The following is a 25,871-nucleotide window of genomic DNA, read 5'->3' as shown; positions in this document are numbered from 1 at the left end:
ATAACAGCTGTATCCAAGTTTACTAGAAAAAAATCCTAATCTCTTATTTGTTTTTTGGTGAACAGGAATTCAGAAATTGGTTTTAGCAGGAAGAATGGGAGAAGCCATTGAAACAACACAACAGTTGTATCCAAGTTTACTAGAAAGAAATCCTAATCTCTTATTTGCATTAAAGTGAGTCTTCAAATTATACAGATGTGTGTTTATAGATGGCACAGTACCTTCTGAGACAAGACAGTTACTCATTTAAAGCTTTCACAGAAATTTAAACAAAGTTAAGCAGCGTTTTTTAGAAAATGTCTATAGTTCACTTTTTTGATGCTATATTATTTGCTACATGTTTAACTAGGTTTTGTCATCAAGGTCCTGTTTTGCAGCATAATTCACATCTCACTGTAGATTTGTTCTCTAGAACTTTTGTACTTTTTTAAATCAATTTTAATCAGTTTGGGTGTCAAGTAAAACTTAAAATGTAAACTCATACAGTATCATATTCAAGAAGGTTGAGAGTCCTGTTGGCATAAGTTGGTCTGTTCCTCCAAATGGGTGACTGACTTTAAAGACCAGTTTAAATGAGCTGTTTTACTCCATGTCACTTTACTAGAAACCTCTGGCTAATACTGGAAATTTTCTTTGGGAAATTCCATAATCCCAAAGAGTACTCTTGGCTTCCCAGGCACACAGTAGTCACCTTCATTCTGGCACTTACTTGCCAGCTGCGCTGATCCTCCAGAATTTTGTATCCCGTTATAGTGTCTGAATGCGGAAAAATTCTGTTATCTCCTGTAAGAACAAAGCACTTCAATTTTTATATTTACGTTCAGTTAAGTAACTTGGAATGTGTCTGAAGTCTGTCACGCTCAAGTGCTGAACAGAATTCACGTGATAGTACTGCAGACTTATCACAGAATTCACAAAATGCGAACATTTTGATGAAAGACTTCACTCGATAACGTCAACTGTATGTTATCTTTTTCTCAATCTGTCTTTCTAAATTTTGCCTGTTCTATTGAGGCTATCCAAGCCTAAAACATGAAGCAGTAGTGCTGAGCTTCCTTAAAGTCCATAGTAAAACCTCCTTATCTAAATTAAAATTGACAGAGAGCAACAGCCTCTAAAGGGAAGGTTTGTATATGAGCTTGCTTTTCAAACTGTTTTCTAGTGCAAATGTTTAATGTTAAGAGTTACCATTTAACCCTTACTGTTCCAGACAGTCAAACTATGTTCTCATTTACTTTGAGAGAAATGACAGACATGACAACGTAACGACATATCCTTCTCAAGAAATAACCTTGCCCCTGCCAATAAAACAAAACAGTTGTAACAACAAAATATAGTTTAGTTCTCTAAACTTTGAGGACTTATTGACAAAGTCTGTCCTCAAAGGATAATATTCCTGTTCTCCTCCCTCACAAATTTTGGAATTGTGTATTTTTGGCTGAATACTCCAAAGGTTATTGATGATTTGGGTTACTGACATCCAGCATTTTGTTGAGTCAGACTTTTTGTATATTTAACACTAAAATTAAATCATTGCTATCGTTGGTAAATTGAAATGTGTAAATTGTTTTATTAGCTTAACTTTTTTGCCGTTTGTTTAGGGTGCGCCAGTTTATAGAGATGGTGAATGGTACAGACAGTGAAGTGCGGTGTTTGGGAGGCCACAGTCCAAAATCTCAAGATAGTTACCCTGTTAGCCCACGATCATTCAGTAGTCCTAGCATGAGTCCCAGCCATGGAATGAATATTCACAATTTGGCAACAGGCAAAGGGAGCAGCACACACTTCTCTGGTAAGTTGATGTGGAGGATATACCACATAGATTTGGATATACCACACCGTGTAGGGTTTGGTGTTTTTTTTTTTTTTTTTTTTTTTACGATTAAGTATCAGGAAAAGTTACAGATACTTGCAGACCAACTGTTTTACTTAAGAGTTGATACTGAATGCTTTGTATAAAAGTGTAGTTTTAATGGTTAAAATATGTGATTCTCAGTCACTGGGGAGATGGAAGGTCCATAAATAGAATCAAATCTTTTTTGCATGTGCTCTTGGTTTTACTAAGGGTTTGCAAAGTAGGTTGCCACTGATTTCTAAGAAATGCTTGCTTCCGGGAGGTAGAAGGTTCTGACACAAATTTCTGTTGCCCTTTCAATGATAATTTAGGGCTTGGGTGAGGTGGTTTAAATGCAGTCAGTGGTGTATATGATCCATTTGCTATGGTGTTCATATATGGAGTAGTAGGAACAGCTGCTCTCGTGTAGGAAACACCAGAAGCTAGGTGGTGGGGTTAGGAAAAAGACTTTCTGCTGGCCGCCAAATTTCAGTCTGCACAGTTGAAACAGTTCTGAGGGCGCCTAGGTGGTGGTGAAGCTTCGGTGGGAAGCCATGAATGTTCAGAGCTGCCCCATGCCAATGAGGAGATCCCTGTGCCTTCTAAAGGACCCCTGCAGAGAAGAAGTTGGGCACGTTAAAATGGTACGTGAGTGTGTCATCTTTGAACCCAAAAGGTAGCAGAGGGCATCAGCTTTCACTTCTGTTCCATTCTTAAATCCAAACTGGAGCTGATTGGGGGCTTCCCCCCCGCCTCGGTGGGATTGAGTAGGAAGCCAGTGTGGCCTGGCCACCAGAATACCTGCTGCCTTTGGAAAGGCAGCAGCTGCCATTTTCTTCCCTCTGTGTCAGGGCTGTGCTATCACGTGTGCGAGTGGAGGTCCGCTCAGACTTTGTTTGTTCTTCAGGTGGTTATTGGGATGTATTGTAGAAAGTACCTCTAACTTTCTAATTTTGAAAATAGAGGTGTCAGTTAATAAGCAAGTTGATGAATGTATTATCAGAATTGAGGTTTGCGATTTCCTGAATGGCAGCAACTGTTTTTGTTTATAAGCAGCCCTTCCTGCGACCTGTTTCTATATTAGAAGATACGAGGGAGCTCCTGCTTTTGGGCTTGATAGAACTGGCAATTACATGTTTGCTTCAAATAGTAGTTTCTTGATTCTGTTTCAGAAGGGTCAGAAGAGATTTTGTCCAGACATCATAATTTCACAGCACAGTGTAATTTTATTTAGCAAAGCACAATATTAACAATTAAAATAATTATATGGGGAAGGAGGGAGGTTGTATTTAAGTGTAGCAACATGTAAAGTATTTTCCGCACTGAATTTTACTGCATATTTTTCAAGAGAATTATGTGATGAGGAATTAGTAAGACGCATGTCTGTTTCCATTTGTAATGATTACAGTGGCCTAGAAAAGATTTTCAGATCTTTCAGAAACAATGTATCAGTTCTAAAAAATGATTCTGTGTTGATGCAGTTTTCTGTTTTACTTGTGTATAAGTACAACTGAAAAACCTTCTTGTGGATGTGTTAGTACTTGTTAAATAATGCTTAACTTCTGCACTGTAGAAGCCTTAAAGGTTCAAATACCTGAAACATGGAGGCTAAGTACTGGGATTGATTTGTTTGACAAGTCTAGCGTTTACTGACCAGGAACAATTAAGCTATACTTATTTCGCTTCTATAAATTGGTACTTGCAAATAAGTTTGTAGATTATTACAGTTATTAAAACTTTCTTTCAGGGTTTGAAAGTAGTTGCAGTAATGGAGTAATATCAAATAAAGCGCATCAATCTTACTGTCACAGTAAACACACGACCACCAGCTTGAATGTACCAGAGCTCAACAACATAAATGTATCAAGATCACAGCAGCTTAACAGCTATTCCAGGTGAATAAACTTCAGATGCTTCTAACTTACATTAAGGCTTGTGTTGTCCACGTGCTTGTATGGCAGAGAAGAGTTTTCAGTGGGATTTGATGTGCTTTTTTCCAAGGACGATTAAAACATTTAGTCTAAGGGGCCAACAGCTTGTGATCGCTCTAGTGTGCTTTGGTTTTGTTTTAACTTCTCGAGCTCAGTAGACTGTTTTCTCCTGTTTGGTTAAAGAAATGCAATGGACAAAAATAAATCACCTTGCTTACAGCTATTTATGGTCAGTTTGAAGTGGTATAGTGAAGATTAACTAGCTCTCTGGCACTTGGGATTTTAATTTAAGCCACTGACATTGATTTAAGCATGTTGCATGTAGGTAATGGAAAGTTTTCCAGGTAACTTGCCATTTGTGGCAGTATCTGCAAAGTAAACACAATTGAGATGCCTATGAAATGTGGACTCCCTTACGTGGCATACACAGAATTGTTTGCTTACTCCAATCGCTGTCACTTGTGCAAACACATTCAATTCAGAGAATGAAAACACATATATTAGCCAGGGTTAATATGGTTATTCATAGCCAGTAAATATTAAGCTCTGGGTTGTACAGATGCAGCAGAACCTAATTGCATGTGAAATACAACAGTACTTGGCTGCGTTGTCCAAGACGGATTCCCAGAACTACCAACTACGGTGTGGTGATGTGGTGGTGATGACAAAAAGTATTTCAGTTGGATAGTGATGATTGGGAGGAAAAAAAGTAAGAGCAACAATTTACTTTTTAACTTCATGATTGGTATTTGTGTCAGCAATTGTCTCTGCCAAAAAGCCTGGCAGCGTCCAGGCAGCTTTGAGACTTTTTATGGGAGGAAGACAATTCCTTGGCTGCAGTGTTGCCCAGTCAGAGAGGCGTTTTGGTTTCCTTCCTCAAAGGAAGCTGAGTATTTTTCGTTACTTAGAAGCAAGATATTAAACTTTTAAATTGAATATTTTGGTCTTGAGAGAGGTTTTACGTTGTCATTCTCCATGACGAAATAGAACAGGCAAGGATGTAACTGTCAGCAAAGTTCAGTCCCCAAGGCCACGCTGGCATTTTCTAAAACCGCTTCTGTGACCTGCTGCGAGCAAAGTCTGGTGAGGAATTGCGTGCTCTGAATTTGCCTCTGAGTACCTCTTCAGTGTCATGGTTTACTCAGTATTTGCTTTGCGTTTTTCTTCTTTTTCCTTGAGAGTAAATGAGAGATCAAGGCTTTTTTGAAGGAATTATTTACCTAAATAGGATATTCTCACAGTAGGCTGTATATTGAGTTAACTGTGAGGTGGTTTTAAAAAAAAAAAAAAAAAAAAAAAGTGGAATAGTCTATTTTCTCGATGCATTTTCTCCAGCTCTGTGTATGTATAGATATATAAACAAGGTAAGACCTTTTTGGTGTGTATATAGAAAAGTGTTATACTAATTAATCCTGAATAATGGTGTGCACATCTAATTTTTCAGCATCTGAAAATACTATTTTACTGAATGCTACTGTTAGTTGAAGGAGCCTTAAAATGTCCCTGGTGCCCTGGTATTGCCAGTTGCTATGGAAAAAACAGTGGTCTAACTTGGTAATATTTAAAAGCAGCTTTTCAGTAGCCAAGATGAGGAAGTACTGTGCTGAAGCTGTGAAGAATATAACCCGAAGTACTTAAATATGAGTAAAACTTTTATTTGTTGCTTTCTTTTCAGCAATGATGTAGACATGGAAACAGATCACTACTCCAATGGGGTTGCTGAGACTTCATCCAATGGCTTCCTAAATGGTAGTTCTAAACATGATCACGAAATGGAAGAATGTGACACAGAAATGGGTCTGCAGTGATATTTCTTACATTTTTATTAAGTGATGGCAACAAGGTTATGTTTTTACTTGCAATGCTTCCCAGCTTGAAAATTAGGGATATTAGCTCAAATCTTAATTTTTTTTGTTTGTTTTGTTGTTATTAGATGTAAATCTTACAACCACTGATTTAGGTGATCCAATGTCAGTATGAGAACAGGGGAAATTGCTAACTCATGGATATTGAAGCTAGCATCAGTGTCTAAGGAAGCGCCTTTGAGAAGAAATATCCTATTGTGTAGCACGCCTGGGTGAGGGTTGGCAGATTGCTTCTCCCTCTTCCCCTAGTCCTCTTACCATTCACTGTTCGGACGGCACCTTTGCACTTGACAGTAAGAGTAGAAATTCCAAATCACTTATATTAAAGAATGCAAAGTGCTAATATTAAATGCTCAAGAAAAGAGCTGTATTTCGGAACTGAGAAGTTAAACAAACAAACAAAAAAAAATAGCCTGTTTTACATAGTTGTGGTCTAAAAAATAACTTTGTTTTACTTAACCTGCTTTATTCTCAGTCATACCTGCTGACGTTAGTGACAAATGAATATTTAAAAACCCTCTGATTGCCAGCACACCAGAAAACCATACTGTTCTCTGTCAGTTACGGTGCCAACTGTCCCTGTTCAGTAAAGGCAGTCAAATCACTTAAGTGCACGCAGGCTGGAGCTTAGATAATGGTTGTTACTGCTGGCCGTGTCTGAAGAAGTGGGGGAATCCAGCCCAGCGGTTTCTGCAGTCGCGCAACTATCTTCTCAAACAATTGATTTAACCAGACAGCCGTTAATAGGTAGTTTAAATGAAATGTGAAACTCGAGACATTGCTGGTAAACTTTCAGAACGCAGTAGTACTTACAGATGTCTCTGAACGCTTCACAGTTCTGAGGGCACGTGCTGCTGCTGGTCATGCAGCTTTGCTGGTAAATACTAGGTAACTGTTGAAAAGCAAATCAAATTCTGTTAGAGCCCTGGAGAGGGGAGATTCAAATTTCCAGGCTGTTTCCCTGCACTGGACTCTGAAACCAGATAGTAACAAGGCATCATTTCTGTGACAGAAAAACCAAAATGCTTCTTTACTCTCTCGCAGCCTTTTCCACAGAGGCTTGCTGTGACAGACATGAAGCAACTGCACAGGGTGCAGAGTTGTTTGTTTGGGTTTGGGGTTTTTTTGGGGTTTTTTTTAATGTAGTTGTTTTCTGCCTTTGGAAAGTGATGTCCTAGATTGGGCTGCAGCTAGCAACAAATGCCACTGCTTGAAGATTTGCGGGTGCTTCACCTTTGTAAAAAAGAAATGTGGCTCCTCAGCCACATTGTTTACTCCCCACAGTTTAAGTTTGGTGGGTTTTTTGGTGGTTTTTTTGCTTTTTGAAATACTTACATATTCTCCTTAGTGCTGTGTGTAATGTTAAGTAGGCAGATTTTTTTTTTTTTCCCCCCCAGAGGTGATACACTCACATCTAAGTGGGGGGGGAAATGTAAAGTGACAACTTGTAAATCCTTGTTTGAAATCACGGTCAAAATAAATCACTAGGTACCAATGTTAAAATTGGAAAGAAGAATGGTTTTGTAATGAAAGTGTACATGAACATTCTGATTCAAAACTTGATTCCAGTGATGAAAAAAGGCAAGGAATAGATAAATGTCTTTTTTTTTTTTTTTTTTTTTTTAACCAGTTGCTTTAGTTGTAAATTTAAAAAAGGTGGAACTTTCTGAGAGCCCAAGGGATGATTTACTATTCATAAACTGCATTAATATCTTTCAAAATCACTAGTATTGGGGAGTATTGTAGCAAACGGTAAAGAAATTGATTGTAGTGTTCTGCTTCATTACAAAAGAAGCCTGAAATGTCCAAATTATTAAGCTAAAATATTCTACAAGGAGTGTGAACAGTCTAAATGATCGTCTTGTAGCACCGTGGCTGTTTGGGAAGTTCAGGCTTTTTTACCCTCTATTAGCAGTTCCAGGTTTGGCATCATTAGAAGTGCAATGCCAAAGAATTAAAAGGGTAGAACTGTGTGGACTTATCATTGTTGTTGTTATTCATTTTAAACTCCCATAAAATTGGGGGGTAAAACTTGGTTTATAGTTAGTTTAAAATTAACCATTGCAAAATAAGCAGCACGGTCTTTGCCGTTAGTTAACTAAGTCTCTTAATGTTTGTGAAGGAGTAATTCAGCAGTGCTCGGTGTGGGAGTACATTATGGCAAGGTCTCTGGCCCGACGTGCTTTCTCTCTGAGAAGGCAGACGTCTTTTGAGTGAAATCGGTGCAGATTCGCTAGATCCGTAGATTGTTGTTGTCAGCTCTGTCAGCGGTGATGATGACGGTATCATCTTTGCAGAAGTAGATTCAAGTCAATTAAGACGTCAGCTGTGTGGTGGCAGCCAAGCGGCTATTGAAAGAATGATCCATTTTGGAAGAGAATTGCAAGCAATGAGCGAGCAGCTAAGAAGAGAATGTGGCAAAAACACAGCGAATAAGAAAATGCTCAAGGTATGTTTAATCTTGAAATTGTGGGGTTAAGGTCAATAACTGCTGCCCAGCAGAAACTTCCCACAGCATGTGGCAGTGCAATACTCTTCTGCTTTAACTTTTGCGGGTTTTTTTTGTTTCTTGGTTTGTGTGGGGTGTTTTGGGGTTTTTGGTTTTTTTTTTTATTTTGTTTGGTTTTTTTGTGTGAGAGCAGTATGTTAGTCAGCTGTGGTGTAGCACTGTCTCCTGTCTTGTCTGTGTAGCACATTCACAGGGAAGATAATTTTGTACTGTGATACAGTTAAAACCAGAGATGAATTTAGCACTTCCCTCTATCTCATTTCTGACCATGTAGGTTGGCCTCTTAACCAGCTCTAATGATAAATGAACTGCAAGACAGAGGATTGATACAGATGCCTAAAATGTGCTCTTTAGTACTCTGTGTGTTAAGTTTACCTTGATTTGAGACTGCTCTGGAAAAGAATTCCCCTGCCAAAGACTTGACTGCATGCAATTTTCAGGCTGTTTTCTCTTTCCCCATCACTTTAGTGCCTAACCTTTGTCTTTCTGTTGTTGGGAGAAACACTGCTTGCTCCAAATGGGACAAGTCCCGTTACAATTGCTTTTTATCCTTTCATATTGATGAGGGATGCTGACGGTCAGCTTTGTGATCGTGAATCAAAATGGGTGAAGAAAATAGTCCCCTTTGTCACTAGTAGAATGTAGCTGTGAGATATAATAAAAATCATCTTTCCACAGGATGCATTCAGCTTACTTGCATATTCAGATCCCTGGAGCAGCCCTGTCGGAAATCAGCTTGACCCGATACAAAGAGAACCTGTGTGCTCTGTACTCAATAGTGCAATACTAGGTGAGTTGGGCCTGGTGGTTTTCAGGCGTGGTACGGAGTGCCTCGCGTTCCGGACAGGTAGCACCACTGCTCACCAGCCATCGCCTGCTGGGCTTAGCGTGGGGCTGGCTGAGCGACTGACAAAGTACAGCAACGTTAGGATACACTCTTCCAGTAAAAGAGAGAGGTAGTTTTGGGGGTATATTAACGCAACAGATGTAATCCTCTTTGTTGTTGTTGTTCAAAGCGAAAATGGGCCTGTTTGATAATGGTGCTGTGCAGGGAATTTGAAAATGTCTCTTTGTTGCTTCTGCTCTGTCTTACTCTAAGAGTAAACTTCGCAAGTAAACGCAGGAATTTTGGAACGAGTGACTTAAGCAAGCTTAAAATCAAAGTTTTCAGTGCATTACTATGAAACTAATCGGGTATTTTAACTGCCACTGTGCTGCTTTTTCAGAGACTCACAATCTGCCAAAGCAACCGCCGCTTGCCCTAGCAATGGGACAAGCGTCACAGTGTCTAGGATTGATGGCTCGCTCGGGAATTGGATCCTGCGCGTTCGCCACGGTGGAAGACTACCTACACTAGCTATGCATTTGAAGATCTGAAAGGTGTTGCGGCGTATTCAATATGGAAAGTAGACCAGCTCTGCTGACTGGGATTTGGAATTTTAATTATGTACTAAGGACAAGTCTGTCGCTTTATGTTGCTTCCTAGTTTACAGCATGATGCAAATGATTTCTAACTTAGTGTTAGGAGAAAATTTCCATCTTTAAACCTCTTAGACAACTAAGAGTTGAAAGTATCACTGATAATGTCAGACATCCAAATTGACAAATACCAATCCTTTAAACGATTGTCCAAAACAAACCAAAAATCCTGCTACCTTGTGGTGGGAGGGAAGAATCAAAAACATGGATGTATTAGCATGTGGGTGATGTAAACGTCAAGCAGGATGACTTGCCAACCTCCACCCCCGTTGTTACATAGCTCAATCAGTGTAATTTGCAAAATGCATAAACACCCGATGGTTTGGATATATAGTGTTGATGGGAAGAAATGATATTTTTTAATGTGTACTGTAAAACTTGAATTACTCAGGAGCTGAGTGAATATGTTTGTTGCTACTTACAATCCCAACCTGTTGATCTTAGTAGTCTTTTTTTTTTTGTTTTAACATGGTCTTTTCAATTTTGTTTCCTTGTTTAACTACGGACAGCTTCTGTTGTGTAGACTCACCAGTTTAACTGTTGTATTATAACAGTATTACATGTCAACACAGTGTGGTTATGACCTATTTATATAAAAACCAAATATTTAGTCAATTTACAGTCTTAATTTAATCTTTGTACACCTTGCATTTTTAAAAGTGCTTAAATAGTACTATATTGCAATAAAATGTAGTGATATCATAATTAACCAGCCATTAAAAACTTACTTCTACATACATGGTAGCATGGACTCGTATGCTACGTTTTCTTGGTTCTAGAGTTCTATCCTAGAACAACGGTTCTCATGTAGACCCCTCAGTTCACAATGGTGGCTCGCTGGTCCAACTGGGGATGCCATTTCCCTGCACCAGAGCACTGCTGCGGCCAGGGTGTCAGAAGTCGAAGGTTTACTGTGTTCTTGCCATGAAGCAAGTCTAGCTAGCAGGGCAAAGTCAAGGCACAGCTGGAAGCTTATTCAGTTCTCCCTGGAGAAGGGGGGGAAGAAACCTTGTTATTCCTTGAAATTAATCAGTGGTCTGGACAGTAGTGTCCCTGCTACGTGAACTGACTTGATGAGTGTGGTATTAGGATACAGCCTTTCTTTGGAGACACAAGTTACTGAAAAAGCAGGAATAACTCGTTGTAAGAAACACGGCATCCAGAACAGTAAGTAAGTACAACATTGTTCCTCTTTATTCTCTGCAAAGGAGCTGCCTCACGTGGTAGCACCCAGCTCTACAAGCCTGGCCACACCAGCAGCTGGTGTAAGTAAGTCAGGTTAAGGACACACAGTCACTGTTTCTCAGCTTCCCGGACCGCTTCTGAGAGGGGGACAAAGGGACCAGGGAGGTGGGTTCAGGCACAGCTTGGTGAAGGTTAGTGCTGGCTGGAGCTGAAAGCGGGGCAGCCATGGAGAAGTGGGGAAGAACCGCCCTTGTGTTGCGAGACTGACTTTCAGTAAAAGTCCTTAATGGCATCTTCGGAAAAAGCTGTCTTCATACTCAATTTTTAATCCGTGTTGCGAGCCAACGTTTTTTAAACCTTGTCGCTCTTTGCTTTTTTTCTTGCCCTTAAAAAAAAAAAAAAAAAAAGAGCTGTTAGTTACCATTTTCTTAGCCCGTCTACTGGAGAAGCAGCAAGCCATGGATCACTGCAGCATTTCAGAACAGCAGAACTGACTCGAAAGCTGACAACGTTCCATTGCCATTCACGTTCCACAGCTGGCTTCCTCTGGCCAGGGGTCCCAACTTGTGCCCACCTTCTTCAGGAGGAGGGCAAGGGTACAGCCACACATCCAAAAAGCAGACTGCCTGCTACCGATCAGTAGCTTTGGCCTCTAATGTCGTGCTTGTGTGACTGAGTGGCAGAGTGTGGCTGTAACAACTGATGCATGTGTGAGGCCGTCCCCATTCGTTTCTGTCACATCAGAGGTGAAATAGGCACCATTTCCCTGTGCCTGCACAGAGACTCTGGGATCTTGGCATCCCTGCTTTAAGCTTTACGTGTATCTGAAATGAATTCCAACAGCTCAGAGTTCGTAGGCTGAAACAACAGTTAGTAAAGTATTCAGTTCAACAGGTAAACATGGCTCTGGACCCAGATGCTGTTTCCTAATGTACCAAAAATAAGGTAATTTTTCCAAGTTCTGTCTCATACACCCTCCACAGTGGGAGCGCTCACTACACCCACTCAGGCTGTAGCACCCTGTTGCCTTTCCCCTACTGTCAGGTTCTTTGAGTTAGTTAGACGGTAACAAGATACAGCCTGCTAACACGGGAAAGCTTTGCAGGTTTTTTTTGTAGGTGTGTGTTTGTTTTTTTTTTTTTTTTAAAAAGTGTACTTTAAACCACATACGAGTAAAGTAGTACCTACTTTGACATTTTATACTCACCCCAAGATTTGTCCACAAACTGAACTGCAGCTCCTTTAACTGGGTTTTTCTTATTTTCAAGGGAAAAAAATTCATTTGCTGAAATGGAGATGAGTGAGTGTTAATTACTAAGCTTAACACAGACAAATCTAGATGCAGACCCACCTCAGGAAAACTGCTTACCCTGTGCCCGGTTGGCATCTGGTCCGTAGAGATGAGTGTTTAAAAAGTCTTTGGCAAGCTGTTGGTGGAGGGCTGGTAAACTCCGATCTTTTAAGCACACAGCCATATAGTTTCCTTTTGACCTAGTTAAATAAAGAGATACAAGTCCCTGTAGCATAGTTACAGAATGCAGAACAACAGACATGCCAGTCAGTGCTGTGCCCCCTGAGCACAACAGCGGCCGGTGCTGGTTTCTGATGCTCAGCCAAGCTTTGTAGCAGTACTGGGGAAAAAAAAAAAAAAACCCAGACCAAGACTCTCAACCTGTCATCATACGCCTTTTTATGTGTTCCGAGCAGTTCCTTGGGAGTCTTGAAATAGTCCTACCAGAAGCTAGTGCAGTTCCTCTATAGCGACATCAGTGACAAAGAAAAAAAAAAAAACAAAACACTGAAATGTAGGAATTCAGTGCTCAAGACCTGTAGCAGCACATAACAGAATGTCTACTGCTGTGCTTACAACTGCCCAGTTATCTCACAGCAGTTAAATATACATAATACATAAAAATCATATTACAGATTTTTTTTATATGTGTGTGTATATATATATTTTACAAGTATGCTGTATCAGAAGCATATTAAAGGTGCTTTTAGCACATACATAAATGCGCTTTCAATCAGACGAAGAGCAGTGGGGAACACCAAATGCAGAAGAGCGTACAGCCATGCAACAACAGAACAGCTGCTGTGGTGCCCCCTCCGCAGGGACAGACACCCTGGGCCACCTTCTCCCAGCATACCTGGCACCCTTTCTTTGCTTGCCTGTCTTCACCCGCCTTTGGCCTTGGCCTTTCCTTTGGACCTGGCCTTGTTTCTGCTTCGCAGCCTTACCTCCATGGCGTTTACCTAAAGTAAATTTAATAGAAAAAAATTCCCAAACATTATGAATCAAGAGCTGGAAGTGAAAGAGGAAGAGGAATGGAACAACAATTAGGCTGTGAAAAATAAGATGCCTTTAGTTAACTCCAGCAGGCATTTTTCAGAAGCTCTGACTAGTAAGAGCTAGAAAGCGTTGCCCTCCCAGAAGGGCTGTGAGCGGGCAGGGAAGAAGCATGCCACAGGGGAGCCACCCAAAGTACTGCTAGCCAGCTTTCCCCTGCCTTGGCACCAACAACACAAAACAGGGTTCAGCACAGGACAAAAATTCAATGCAACACAACAGCTATGAGCAATGTGCAAAGCAAGTCCAGCTGCAGCTTCATTCTCGCCATTAAGTACGTACTATGGAGACTAAGTACTCAAAGCATCATCCTGACCTCATCTCTTGTTTAAGCCAACAGATTTTTTTACAACAATAATAAAAGGAAGAAAAAGTAGCAGTTACGCCATGCAGCTGTGTAATTATGCGACGGATGAATGAGAGAATCCTTCAAAAAAAAAAAAAAACCCCAACCAACCACCAGCCACCTTTTTTTTTTGGTAAAGTACTTTTAAGTACCACTGACAAGAGCTAGAAAACCACAGTTGTAAATACTTGACTCAATTTTCTAGTTCAGAATTTGAAAAAAAGTTACCCAATTTTTTACAGATGCTATTAAATCACAGCATGATACATAAAGTATCAAGGTGATTAACGACTCTATCCAGGAATAGCCTTTGTAACTTAAACAAACGCTAAATATTAAGCTCCCTCTGGTAACCCTCGTTTTTTGTATCGTAACACCTGCCCATTGTTTCCTTAACCACCTCGGGTTATGTAACAGAAATCACTGTACAGCAAACAGCTTTTGTAGAAGGCGCGGGAATCGGATTAAACTCGACTTTAGATTTTTTCCTCAGATGTTCTACCTTGGCAACAAACAATCTGTCTTTCCAAAGCTCCCCGTAGCAGAGCGCTACCCCCCAGCACTCTAGCACAGAGACGAAACCCTGAGCCGCCGGGACGCGCACCGCGCTCGCCAGCCGCGCCGCAGCCTACCTCGGTCAGCTGCCGCAGCCTGCCCACGCCCGTCGCGCCTGTGGAGCAAGGAGAAGGCAACCCGTTACTCTGCCAACGCCCGCTCCCTTCCTTCACTCCCCGCCGCCGACGCTCCCGTTCCCGCCCGGGCCCGGAGGGGCCGCCCCACGGGCGGGTCGGGCTCGCCGCCGGCAGGCAGCGCTCACCGGGACACCCCAACGCCCGCCCGCCCGCCTCACGTCGCCCCCTCACCGTGCGGGCGGCGCGGCGGCCAGCTCCTGCAGCACGGCCTCGGGGAGCAGCTTCCGTTTCTGCGGGGGGAGAGGGGCGTTAGCGGGGCGGGGGTGTGGCCGGGGGCGGGGTGCGTGCGTGCGGCCGTACCTTCTGCTCCGCGAACAGCTCCTGGTGCCGCCGCCGCTTCTCCTTCAGCAGCTGCCGGTGCCTGCGGGGGGCGGGGAGGGGGGGAGACGCCGTCAGCGCGGCCTCGGGGCCGGCTCGTGCGCGGGCGGCCGTTGGGAGCGGGGTGAGGGGGAGCGGGGTGAGCGGGGTGTCCGTACCTGCGGGCCGCCTCCCCCACGCGCTTCCGTTCGGTGTCGGCCACCTCCCTCCCCGCCGCGAAGGACACCTCCTCCGGGGCCTCCTCCGCCTCGTCCTCCGAGGAGGCCGGCCCGAGGAGCGCGGCGGCCGGCCCCCGCATGTCCGCCGCCGCCGCCTTCTGCCGCCGCGCCATCGCCACCCGCCCGCCCCCCGCCCCGGAAGCGCTCCCCTGCCTTCCGCCGCCGGCCGCGTGCGCCTTCCGTCACCGCCCGCCCCGCCCCTGTGGGGACGCCCCGCCCCGGGGCGCGAGCACGGCCGCGAGCCGCGCCCCCTCGCGCCCAACCGTTTGCAACCGCCCTCCCGCCGCCCACACACGCGCGCAGACAGAGGACGCCCGGGGAGCGGCAGCCGGAGGTGGCGGCGGCGGGGCCCGCCCGGCCCGGCCCCCCCCGCCGCCCGTTTATTGCCGCGGGGAGCAGGGGAGGGGACAGCCCGGCCAGACCCGCCGCCTCCTCACACCCCCACCTCTCTCACACCCCCCCCACCCCGTGTGTCCCCGCCGCGCCGGGTCCCAAGGGCGGGCTGCGGCTGCCGGCTGCGGCGCTTCCCCGCCGGCCGCTCCGAGGTGCTCAGGAGATGATCTCCGTCTGGTGGCGGGCCAGCGCCGGCGGCAGGGTGGTCCCGCAGGGGCCCGGGAAGTGAAACCTGGAAGGAAGCAGCCCGGTGAAGGGGCGGGCAACGACCAGCGCACGCTGCTTTTTCCTGGCAGTGCCCGAGTGCGTTTGACACGCAGGGAGCTGGGTAGTCCTGCTTCTGAGGGAGCGGCTTTTAGGCCTTCTAGGACCTAGGGACAGGCTTCGGCCTCACGCTTGGAACAATACGGTTTTTCTTCTTCAGCGTAAGTTAATTCCACCAAGAAAGAACGATGATCTTTTCTTACTTATTAGAAGAAAATAGCATTTCTTAAGCATTGGGGAAAAAAACTAGATCATGTTTGTTAAAAATTTTCTAAGCGTCTTAGGAGTTCGATGCAAAAGACAATGGAGATGGAGGGGAGTAAAGGTTGCTAGTTTAAAACCGAACAGCTTTACCTGAATCTGTTTGTAGCAGGAGTAGCTTCCATGTTAAATTCTGCAACTGGCACTCCTCTGGCAGATACCTGAGGGGCAAACATAGCGGCAGGATACACCACGGAGGAGGTCCCGACCTGCAGGGACAGGGTGAAAAATCAGGAGTGTAGCAGGCCAGTAGTTAAACGGACAAAAACACACCAACCCACAAGGTACGGGCCCTTCTCAGAACACTGGGTCTGCAAAACCACTACAGCATGGAAGATCCCTACAGAAATGAAACCAAATCAGTATCTGTATTTAGTGTCACTGCATATGTAGCTATTTAACATAGTGTGAGAATCAGGAGTCATTTCTCTGATGCAAACCAAAGAAGCCTGTTTGGGGATTGTAACTGTAGATGAACAGAAAAATCCCAGAAACAAAACGGCAGACTTTGCTTTCAGGAAAAAAAAACCCACAAGACGTCCCTTCTGTTACTCGAGATTGTTTTCTGAAGGGTACACAATATTATGAGCGAATGTTTTGGTCAGCTATCTGGAACCTACATGGCACGTAAGCAACCTCACAAAAAAGCAGCACATGATAACAGCTAGCTGCGTTCTTACAACATTGTAACTTTTTTTTTAAACTCAGCATCAAAATAATCCTGTTTTTTACTGTTTGAGAAATTCAGATATTAGAGGTTCAAGCATTACAGGTTTGCTAACACCTGTGTATACTAAATGCAGACTGCAGATGCCAGCTGAGCAAGATGCGCATGTGCTGAACCTGTTAACTTCTCACTAGCGTACATAAATTTTCAAACGTCGTGGTCTTTTAATGTTTTACACTTGACACTAGAGAGTCCCTCAGGGGCTTCTAAGCTCCCTCAGGGAAGTGCAGATGCATCTCCTTTACCCAGGAGGTGCAACCTCTTTAGCGTGGCTTCCCTGCCAGTTAAGAAACTATTTACCGATCATATAAAATTCTACCTGTTCCTTTGGTAACAAAAGCGTCACTCACTACTAAGCAGAGGTCGCATATCTCAAGCTCCTTCTCAACCTCTGTGAGAATGTCAGGATCCAGGGTTTCACCAAACCACACAACGTGGGGACGGAGGAGCCCATTGCAGCCGTCCTCCTCACACCTGTTTGAAAATGGCAAAGGGACGGCGTTATGCTGCTGACGTGGACGTTTCAAGCTGCAAAGCGGCAAAGCAGTTTTCATTCTCATTTGGACATGTCTTACCTGCCCTCACTCTTTCTCCCTTCTGCTTCACAGCCCTTCCCACACCCTCCTCTACCACACGCTGGACAGGCGGCAGCTGCTGCCGTGCTATGCGCGTGTTGGAAGTACGCACAGGCTGCCTGGTCACACAGAATGGGTTGCTGAACACTTGTTCAACTCGGATACTTAATCATGTCTTCCCCTTACTCGGCTCCTGAAATGCCTGAAACTTCAAACGTATTGTGTGCTACAAACCTTGGCCTCATCAACTTTTAACAAACTGGCCAACAGGTTTTTAAGGAGAAAGTGAACGGAAAGAAGCATTGCATTTAGCCCCTTTTCCTTAGGAACCCAGATGAAAAATATGGTGGCTTCTTCCATCTGCAACTAGCTAAGGCAAAGCTTCAGCCATTACAAAAAAGCACCGTGGCAGATTTAATGCCTGCAAGGGACTAGGCAGCGGCTGTACCTCAGCACAGTATTCCAGACTGACTAACAGTAGGCGGCACCTGCAAAGTAACAAAACATTTACTGTGTAGCACTTAGTTTCTTACTGCAATTCTCCTACTACTACACTTTCTACAAAACCCATGAATTTAGGCATGTTTCGGCTTCATGCTCAAGTAGATAAGCATGCATTCCCTTTAGCATCATGGTAAACTTCTAGTACACGCTCCTGTTGTCTGCTCTCCCCAGTAACATCAGGTTTAGATTTAGAGTCGGTTCTCTGGGGCAAACTCCCATGTCCTTTTCTCCTGCAGAACATTTCCACGTCCTTTCAAAACTACATGAAGAGTAGTATAAGCCTTTGAGATGCACAAAGTATGAAGAGGTAACAGCAAAAACCAAAGTGGTCCATACGTACTGAGGAAGGTCTTCAACTGCAATCGCGGCGTCTTCCGTTGCAGGATCTGGAGCCCTGAAGTTACAAAATTGAAATACATATTAAATCATAAAAAGTGCACTTCACATATTAATAAAAACTTAGTATTCTCTAGAGCATGCTCTCCAATCAAAGAATCTTTGCAACTTCAGCCAACTTCAACATCCACTACAACCCTAAAATACCACACACAGGGCAGGCAGGCATTTGTCCAGAATTATCCCAGAGCTAAGCAGCTGTAATAAGCTGGTCAAAGTCTTTCAAAGGCACAACAAATATTTATGTAGCTATCTAAAGATCTGGTGAAATGCAAAGGGAAAAAACCCTAAAAATCTACGAGCATATGCCTGTCATCATGTCCCTCCCTTATTTTTAATGGTGAAAGAAAGAGAATGGCTAGAAAAAAAGGAGACCGAAGGCTTCTTATGCAACTTTTTTAAGTTGTAGAAATCCTGGGAACTGATGCTTCCCTCCTGATTGTTTCACACATCTGTATTTTGAGACCTGCAATCATGAGAATCTTATTGATGAGTTGCAGGACAAAAGCTACGAGGGCCTCAAGAGATGCAGAAGAGGACAATCCATGTATCAAGTGATGACAGTCCATTTAAGGACTAAGCATCCAATTTAAATAAAAAACCTGGAAGGTGAAGAGGATGGGAGTTAACGCACATTCTCAGAGAGTACAATTAGTTGACGTCCAGTAAGAGAGTTTCAGACCATCTGAAATTGTTCTCATTAAAACATATATAATGCTGTGCTGCTAACTTAGAGCTTAACAGTTATTCATTCACAGTCTTACAGTATCACGGGCTCTCACTGAAGCTACCAAACAGTATGCTCACGTTTCAAAACAGCTGTGTAAAATTTAAGCATTAATACTACTAAAAGGAAATGGGGCGGTTGGCTGAAACTCCTATACGCTCCCAAAATGGCTCCTTTTCTATTGAACAGCAGGCAAAGTAGAAAAGACAGAGAGTTTACAAGGCAGACACATTACCCTTTCCCGGCCAATGCGGGGCATATTGGACTCTTGTAATTTGCAGCCACATTTCCACAGTTGGTGCATCGAGTTTTAAATAAACTACCTGAAACACACAAAGAGAAAACATCAGGGATCAAGTGACTGCTCTGAGGCACGGCTGCACAAATGAATGGCTGTGTTTATCACGGACGGCCTTTATTTGACTTTGAAGACTACACCTTGTGGGTAATTTACTACGTGAACGTAACGGGCAAGTGTTGAAACCTGGCAGCATCATGAACGAGACGCTATTTACACAGTGCATACACGCGCTTTTGTTCAGCAACCCAAGGTGTCCAGCGTCACAGTCAAGCGCAGACTGGACCCAGCAAAGACAGACGTCCAGCTGAAAGGCCGCAGAGAACAGCAACAGTCCCTCTAAGCTACGATTTGTCGCCTTGTTCTACCTCACCACATGAGTAATACACAGCCTCGTAACAGTGTTTCAGAGGAAAATCATTATTTAAAATATCACTGAGGGAGATGATTTCTGCTTATTGCTTTTCCCCTTAAATCAGAAATGTTTTCTTTAAAAAAAAAAAAAAATGCTGCTTGACACTGTTTTGTTTTACGCAAAGCTCCCCAACCCCAAGACTTTTGTAGCATAATGTGCTGTAGAGATGTGTAGAAAATATTACCAAGAGTTTAAAATTGTTTATATTTTGTAAAGAATAAGGATAATCAAAATTAAACTATACCCAAGGTTTTTACCCTTGGATCCACAACTGCAAAACCATTTGTGCAGGTTTCCTGTGTCCAGCTCACAAAGTAGCAGTGGGAAATGCCATTTAAACCTTTCGTGATACTTAAGCAGCATCACAGATGGGACTTTGTCCCGGGAGACTTTCACTCTGCGGCAGGGCCTGCAGAGTGGAGAAAGGAGGAGTGGGGGCACCTCCAAGGATGGAGAAGGGTTTCCTCGCCCTCGTTCTCTCCACACCTGTATATTTCCTCAGATCCAAAAGCCCTGCTGACCCTGCACGCTGCACCTGCGTTGTGCTCCTCTGGCACTATGCGGGAGAGAGGGCAGGAGCAAGGAATGGCCCTAATGACAGGGAAGAGAGAGGGAGTGCTGCTGGGTGCAGGAGGGAAAGCTAAGGGAGTCTCAGCCGTTTCCAGCTCCTTCTTCCTCCTGCAGCCAAGAACCGCACTGGTGGGTCTTTGGAGGACAGGACAGGACAGAGGGAAAGCGGCAGGCAGCAGCGCGGAAAGCAGCAGGGCTGGTGAGACCAGTCCTGCCAAAACGCTTTTTACTGGTGGCAATAGCGGTGTGGCACCACCACTACCACAGAGCAGAAGTCCTCAATGGATTACTTCCCCCTTTTCTAAGCAAAATCAGCCAAGTGTCACTATTCACGTGTATTCCAGTGGATGTGAGGCAAAACTGAGCAAGTGGGAAGGGAGAACCAGTTCCTGCGTACTCTCAGAATCCATTAAAAAAGAAAGATGAAAAATAAAGGGAGGCTACGAAGTACCCGAAACAACTTCCGAAAGAGAACAGGGTGACATTGTGAATAACTTTGTGCAAGTCATTACCATTTTAAAGACAAATTTCTTTTGTCCCAGTACTTATCCTGCTCTCTCTTCTCCCCTGCAAGTTTGCTGGCCTGTTGCAGACAGGTAAGCCGATTCTTACCGTGAATTTCTAAGAGGTGCTTTGTGCCTGCCTTTCGGTGTAGTTCATCGATATTCTGAGTAATGACCACAACGCTCCTTCCTTGCTTGCTCAGTCGCCTTTCACACTCTGCAATGGCGATATGCGCAGGATTTGGATGTTTGCTCAACATCACTTCCCGGCGGTAATGGTAAAATTCCCACACACGAGAAGGGTTTCGCGCAAAAGCCCCTGGCGTAGCCAACTCCTGGAAAAGATGTAATGATTCATTCTGCCGACGAAAGGGCAAGAAAATCCCCTCCTGAGCTGAAGTCTGCTAGCCTACTGCCACTTACACTGCTGCCAGCATAACACGATAATGAAAAGCAGGTTATTTATAACCAGATGCAGTTGACAACATAGTTCAATAGACTTTATGAGGATACAAGTCAAGGTATCTTATTAAACGAGGAAACAACTGATATCAATAGTGTGGTACATGGTTTTACATAGTACACTCCGACCTTATTCTGTGCTGCCCTACCAAACCACTAGATGTTCGGTACAGCACAAAGGAAGACGAGATACTTCAGTGCACAAGATTTTGAGCATTCAAAACTCTCTTTTCCACAGCGGCCATAAAACTCAGCATCGTGTGGATATATTTCCTTTGCTAGCAATTTCTTTTCTGCCTTAATTTAAGTGTAACACAAGCTGAATTACAGCTATTGTCCAAACCAAAGTATAACGTCTTGTCTTTTATGTGCCAGTAAAATCTAAGCTCTACTTCTCACGCTAACTTTCATTTTGCCTTATCTTTTTTTTTAAAATGAAGAGTAGCTCAATCTAATGCTTCACAATTCACAATTCTACTGATATAAAAAAGCTGAATGCAAGCTTTCTGATGCAGGACCAGGTGCTAATACACACACATGCTTTATTTGCATTGATAGTCATGGAAAGAAGAAAAATACATCTTTACATTCAAACCATCTTGAAAAACTCATCTCTCTGAGCCCTTTCCAACTTCATCAAATCTTTCATGGATGCTGTCATTAAAAACCATAAAGACAGCCAACGTGATGCAGTGTTTGGGGCAGCAGTTACTGACAGTATAACGGTGACTGGAAACAGCACCACGCAGGACCAGACTCCCGAGGCACCTGTACAGCTCGCACATCCCGGTGCTCGCCGCTGCACCCCTCCACTCCCCACTGTCTGCTTCCACCTCCTCTCCCACGCCAGTGGCTCCAAACGCTGGCAAGATCACACCAGCAAGAGAGACAGAGCTTGTGGGAGAGTTAAAGACTATGAGGAACCCTGCCCCCAAACAAAAAAAAAATTCCTAAAACATTTTTAAAGAGCATTGCGAGAAACCAAGATTAAAAGAAAACAACCAGTTGGTTTCATTGATTCTGTCCTTTGTTATTCTGGTAAAAGGTTCTTAGGTGTTTAAAACAGGAAATGCCCCACGAGGTAGAAAAACAGCGAGTGTGTCAGAAGATGAGCAAACAGCTAAGCTGCAAGGCAGCAAGAAAAGAAGGACGGTAGAAAGACCCAGAGCTGTCTGCAAAAACATCATTTTTCCCAAACAACCGATAAACCGAACGACGGAAAAGAAGCTGCAGCTGCACAAAGCAGCCCCCCCAGGGCACGGGGAAGAGCTGCGGGCACGGCCCTCGGCAGAGCTCTGCCCCCACCGTACCACCCTCTGAGGCACCCAGCTGCTTCTGACTCTGCAGGCTCACCCACCTGACGGATCGAGAGGCACGGCTGCGCAGGCACGTGCCACCAGTACCTACCTGGGCTTGCCACTTTCTCCAGAAACCTCCAGCCCCTCTGAAGGTAGGAACTCCACTCTCCGCGCTAACACCGGCTCCTGTGATAATGGCTATGTGCTTCGCTTTGGCAAACACTTCTCGAAAATCAGCCATATCTACGTGCAGGGAGGAAAAATGAACAGCTGTTCAAAGACTTATACTTAAAGAGGCCATACAGACAGTGCTGGCAAACCTACACATTCAGAAATGGCTTCCACATAGACCTCCCATGACTTCAATTTCAGAACACTAATTTGTTTCTGAGTTTCTGTGTGTTGAAATTTGAAGGGCAATTCCTAGAGATCCTCAAAAATGCACGTGAGCAGGCCCAGCGTGGCAACATGTATTAAACTACGAATATACTTAACGCTTCAAAGACAGAGCCTTAAACTAAGACCCCACGCTAGATGCTACCATGGTAACAACTGCTGCCACCACCACCACCCAGGAACAGTTTGCTTCCTAATCATCAGGTAAGATCCCGAGATGAAAAAAATTTATATTTAGTTACAAAGTATCAACTTCAAAATTAAGGTAATTTGGGAAAACGCATTTCCTTCTGAGGCATCTTGCCCATTTTCTAGGTCTGCAATTGAATTTTCTGTTTTTTAATGTATATTCCCTCAATTTTTCCCTACACGGTACAGTAACTTGGGAAAAAGATGGAAAATTTCCTTTGCATTTTTCTGAAAACAAGATTACAAAGGAACAGGTAGCTAAAGAGAGACAAAAAAAAAATCTCTACCAGTTTACCTCAGATATTAATTTTAAACCAACATATTTTAGAATGACAGAATGGCTGAGGTGGGAAGGGACCTCTGGAGATCGTCTAGTCCAACCCCCCAGCTCGAGCAGGGTCAGCCAGAGCAGATTGTCCAGGACCACATCCAGTTGGGTGGGTTCTGAGCATCCCCAAGGATGGAGACTCCACCACCTCTCTCTGCACGACCCACTCCAGTGTGTGACCACCCTCACAGTAAAACGGTGTTTCCCTGTGTTCAGATGGAATCTCGTGTGTTTTGTGTCCATTGCCTCGTGCTCTGCCACAGGGCACTACTGAGAAGAGTCTGCCTTGTCTTTGTTCCCTCCCATCAGGTATTTTTACGCACTGATAAGGTGCCCCTGAGCCTGGTCTCCTCCAGGCTGAACAGTCCCGGCTCTCCCAGCCTCTCCTCATATGTCAGATCCTCCAAGCCACGATTCGTCTCTGTGGCCCTTCGCTGGACCCTCTCCCGGAGGTCCACGTCTCCCTTGCACTGGGGGGCCCAGCACTGCACCCAGCCCTCCAGGCGCCCCACCAGCGCAGAGCAGAGGGGAGGGGTCACCTCCCTCCATCTGCTGGAGATGCTCTGCCCAGCGCAGCCCAGGACACCCGTCAGCCTTCGTTGCCGCAAGGGCTCATCGCTGGCTCGTGGTCAACTTGGCGTCCACCAGGACCCTCAGGACCTTTCCTGCCAAGCTGCTTTCCAGCTGGTCAGCCCCAGCCTGTCCTGGTGCCTGGGGCCATTCCTCCCCAGGGGCAGGACTTGGCATTTCCATTTGCTGAACTTCATGAGGTTCCTCTCAGCCCATGCCCCCAGCCTGCCAAGGTCCCTCTGTGTGCCAGCACGACCCTCTGGCATACCAGCCGCTCCTCCCAGCTTTGTGCCATCTGGAAACTTGCTGAGGGTATGCTCTGCCCCATCATCCAGATCATTAATGAAGCTGTTAAACAATATTTGCCCCAGTACTGACTTCTACAGCACACCAACAGTGACTGGCCTCCAGCTGGACTTTGAGCTGCTGATTACAACCCTAATCTTCATAATTCACTATGTGGTGGTTTTTTGGTTTTTTTAAAAACTAAAGACAGATAATTTTTTACAAGAAGAGATAGTCACCGGGGAAGTCCCAAGACCCGCAGCACGAGTGCCGTAGAACTGGGCAGAGAACACCACGATTCTGATGCCCCGTCTGCTGTTGTAAGCCAAACCTCACAAAGCCTGTGTACACACAAATGCGTAAAGATCAGGCCAGAAGTCCTCCTAGTCCGGCCTCCGGTCTCCAACAGCAGCCAAACACTGATGCTCCAGACGGCGGAAAAAGCGAGTGCCCCTCGGCTACCCAACCCTCAGGGATTTTACTATCATACCTTGTGAAGTTCTGTGCGTGGTTTTCAAATTAAAACACATTCTCGGATTAAAAAAACGAAACCGAAAAACCCCCAAACAAAAAAAAAGAGGATATTTACTACTACCAGACTGAACAAGGATCCTGGAGTTACCCAATATCCTGCTCCCGAGTTGTTACAAATGCTCGAGGCCCTCCATAATTCTTGTACAAAGAAATGAGGAATGAGTTTTATTACCCATTAGGATTATGAAAAGGAAACGTAATTAATTAGCGCACACGTTCATGTGCATAAATTATAAATGCTAGAAGCAGGTGACCACACTAACTGCAACGATGAGAGGGTTTTTGGAACTATCCATAGAAAATAAATTTTAGCAGCTGGGGTGGGGCGGGGGGAAATCAACGCTCTTTTAAAAATTATGCTCTTCTAAGCATTTTGAATTTAGCTATACGTTCTATTACACAAAACCTTCTAGAACTTCAAATCTAATTTAAACACCTCTCCGGGGCACTAGAGGAAAGAAACAGATCTTACTTGAACTAGGACGAGCCATTTCCAAGGACAAACTCTGTTTCTTCGAAGCAGCAGCAGCAGCCTTCAGTCCGCGGGACGCTTGGGAAACCAACCTTCTAGCGGGAAATTGGAAGAGACTCATCAGCATCCCTCGGAAGCAGGTTACCTGTGAAGAAAGCGGCGAAAGGCAAGGGGGCCGTTTCAGGGAGCGTTTTTTCTGCGACCTCCCCTGAGGAACCGGGGGGACGGGGCCGCGCCGAGGGGGGAGGCGGCGGCTCCGCCGCCGCCTCCCCCCTCGGCGCGGCCCCGTCCCCCCCAGAGGCCCCCAGGGAAGCCCCGGCTCCGCACCCCGCCGAGGATTAACTCACCTCAGCTGCGGGGACCGGCGACGGCCGCGGTTCTCCGGCGCCGAGGCCGAGGCCGAGGCGTGCGGCGCCGCACGTCCCGCCCTCGGCCTTGCGGCGGGGCCGGCCCCTCGCTCCGCTCCGCCCCGGCCTTGGCGGCTCAGACGAATGAGGGATTGGCTCTGCCCTGTGTTATTCACTATCATGACCAGGGCTGGTTTGTTTGGTTTTTTGTTTTTTTTTTTTTTTTTTTTTTTTTTTAAATCGAGGCCTTAGTCTGGATCGTACATCCTGCTTATTAGCTGGTTAAGGTAATATTTAAAACACACCAAAAAAAAAAAAAAAGCAATTTGCAGCTGGACTATCGCCACATTCTTCCACTGATGACAAAGTTCAAGACAGCAAGCCTAACGTTACTAACAGAAAACCTACTTCTCTATGTGTGTACCAGAGTTCGAGGAGCGTATCAACTAAAATACTTGCTTTTCCACATTACCTCATCGTGCTCCTTAGATATGCTCCTCCTAACTTCATATTAACCCAGGGCAGGGCGTGTTAACACGCGAGGTTTGCGAAAGTACAGGCCTTTCGATAACAGAAATCATGACAGCACAGGTTATGTGAAATGTGTACAGCACAAAACTAGGTTGGCTTGCT

The 25,871-nt window shown here is 44.7% G+C and overlaps 3 protein-coding genes across 4 annotated transcripts in view; 1 reads left to right on the top strand and 2 right to left on the bottom strand.

Annotated features, from left to right (window-relative positions):
• RANBP9 (RAN binding protein 9) overlaps positions 1 to 10,251 on the top strand; it is a 41,663-nt gene extending 31,412 nt beyond the window's left edge. The window contains exons 8-14 of the mRNA XM_075728307.1: positions 66 to 174; positions 1,602 to 1,792; positions 3,582 to 3,729; positions 5,441 to 5,562; positions 7,928 to 8,079; positions 8,818 to 8,929; positions 9,366 to 10,251. Coding sequence (XP_075584422.1) covers positions 66 to 174; positions 1,602 to 1,792; positions 3,582 to 3,729; positions 5,441 to 5,562; positions 7,928 to 8,079; positions 8,818 to 8,929; positions 9,366 to 9,496 — 965 coding nt within the window. The 3' untranslated portion in view covers positions 9,497 to 10,251. The remainder of the gene's footprint in view (positions 1 to 65; positions 175 to 1,601; positions 1,793 to 3,581; positions 3,730 to 5,440; positions 5,563 to 7,927; positions 8,080 to 8,817; positions 8,930 to 9,365) is intronic.
• A 784-nt stretch (positions 10,252 to 11,035) lies between these two features.
• NOL7 (nucleolar protein 7) lies at positions 11,036 to 14,837 on the bottom strand. The gene is made up of 8 exons (XM_075705441.1): positions 14,665 to 14,837; positions 14,489 to 14,549; positions 14,360 to 14,418; positions 14,129 to 14,166; positions 12,951 to 13,056; positions 12,173 to 12,294; positions 12,011 to 12,088; positions 11,036 to 11,188 (listed from the first exon to the last, which is right to left on the bottom strand). The coding sequence occupies exons 1-8, from the start codon at positions 14,835 to 14,837 to the stop codon at positions 11,121 to 11,123; spliced, it is 705 nt and encodes a 234-aa protein (XP_075561556.1). The 3' UTR covers positions 11,036 to 11,120.
• Positions 14,838 to 15,273: 436 nt separating this feature from the next.
• On the bottom strand, positions 15,274 to 24,910 carry SIRT5 (sirtuin 5). 2 transcript variants are annotated; one of them, XM_075705908.1, is made up of 7 exons: positions 24,892 to 24,910; positions 22,227 to 22,360; positions 20,467 to 20,692; positions 18,807 to 18,894; positions 16,720 to 16,843; positions 15,736 to 15,851; positions 15,274 to 15,349 (listed from the first exon to the last, which is right to left on the bottom strand). In XM_075705908.1, the coding sequence occupies exons 1-7, from the start codon at positions 24,908 to 24,910 to the stop codon at positions 15,274 to 15,276; spliced, it is 783 nt and encodes a 260-aa protein (XP_075562023.1). The 2 variants fall into 2 exon arrangements, with proteins under 2 accessions (XP_075562023.1, XP_009485637.2); XM_009487362.2 differs by lacking the exon at positions 24,892 to 24,910 and adding an exon at positions 17,789 to 17,842.
• Between the last annotated feature and the right edge of the window lie 961 nt (positions 24,911 to 25,871).

This window comes from Pelecanus crispus, chromosome 2 (genome assembly GCF_030463565.1).
Source record: "Pelecanus crispus isolate bPelCri1 chromosome 2, bPelCri1.pri, whole genome shotgun sequence".
Lineage (NCBI taxonomy): Eukaryota > Metazoa > Chordata > Aves > Pelecaniformes > Pelecanidae > Pelecanus > Pelecanus crispus.
The sequence above is the reverse complement of the archived record's forward strand: the minus strand, read 5'-3'. Positions and strand labels throughout refer to the sequence as shown.

Bases quoted from the DNA above. Each gene is read 5' to 3' on its own strand.
- NOL7 (XM_075705441.1), bottom strand. From the start codon at position 14,837: ATGGCGCGGCGGCAGAAGGCGGCGGCGGCGGACATGCGGGGGCCGGCC. The intron at 14,419-14,488 runs GTACGGCCGCAC...CTCCCCCCGCAG, and splicing joins AGCTGTTCGCGGAGCAGAAG to AAACGGAAGCTGCTCCCCGA. The intron at 13,057-14,128 runs GTAGGCTGCGGC...AATTTACTTTAG, and splicing joins GGCTGCGGCAGCTGACCGAG to GTAAACGCCATGGAGGTAAG.
- SIRT5 (XM_009487362.2), bottom strand. From the start codon at position 22,358: ATGGCTGATTTTCGAGAAGTGTTTGCCAAAGCGAAGCACATAGCCATT. The intron at 20,693-22,226 runs GTAGGTACTGGT...CATCTTTTCCAG, and splicing joins GGAGAAAGTGGCAAGCCCAG to GAGTTGGCTACGCCAGGGGC. The intron at 18,895-20,466 runs GTAAGAATCGGC...TGTGTGTTTCAG, and splicing joins GCACCTCTTAGAAATTCACG to GTAGTTTATTTAAAACTCGA.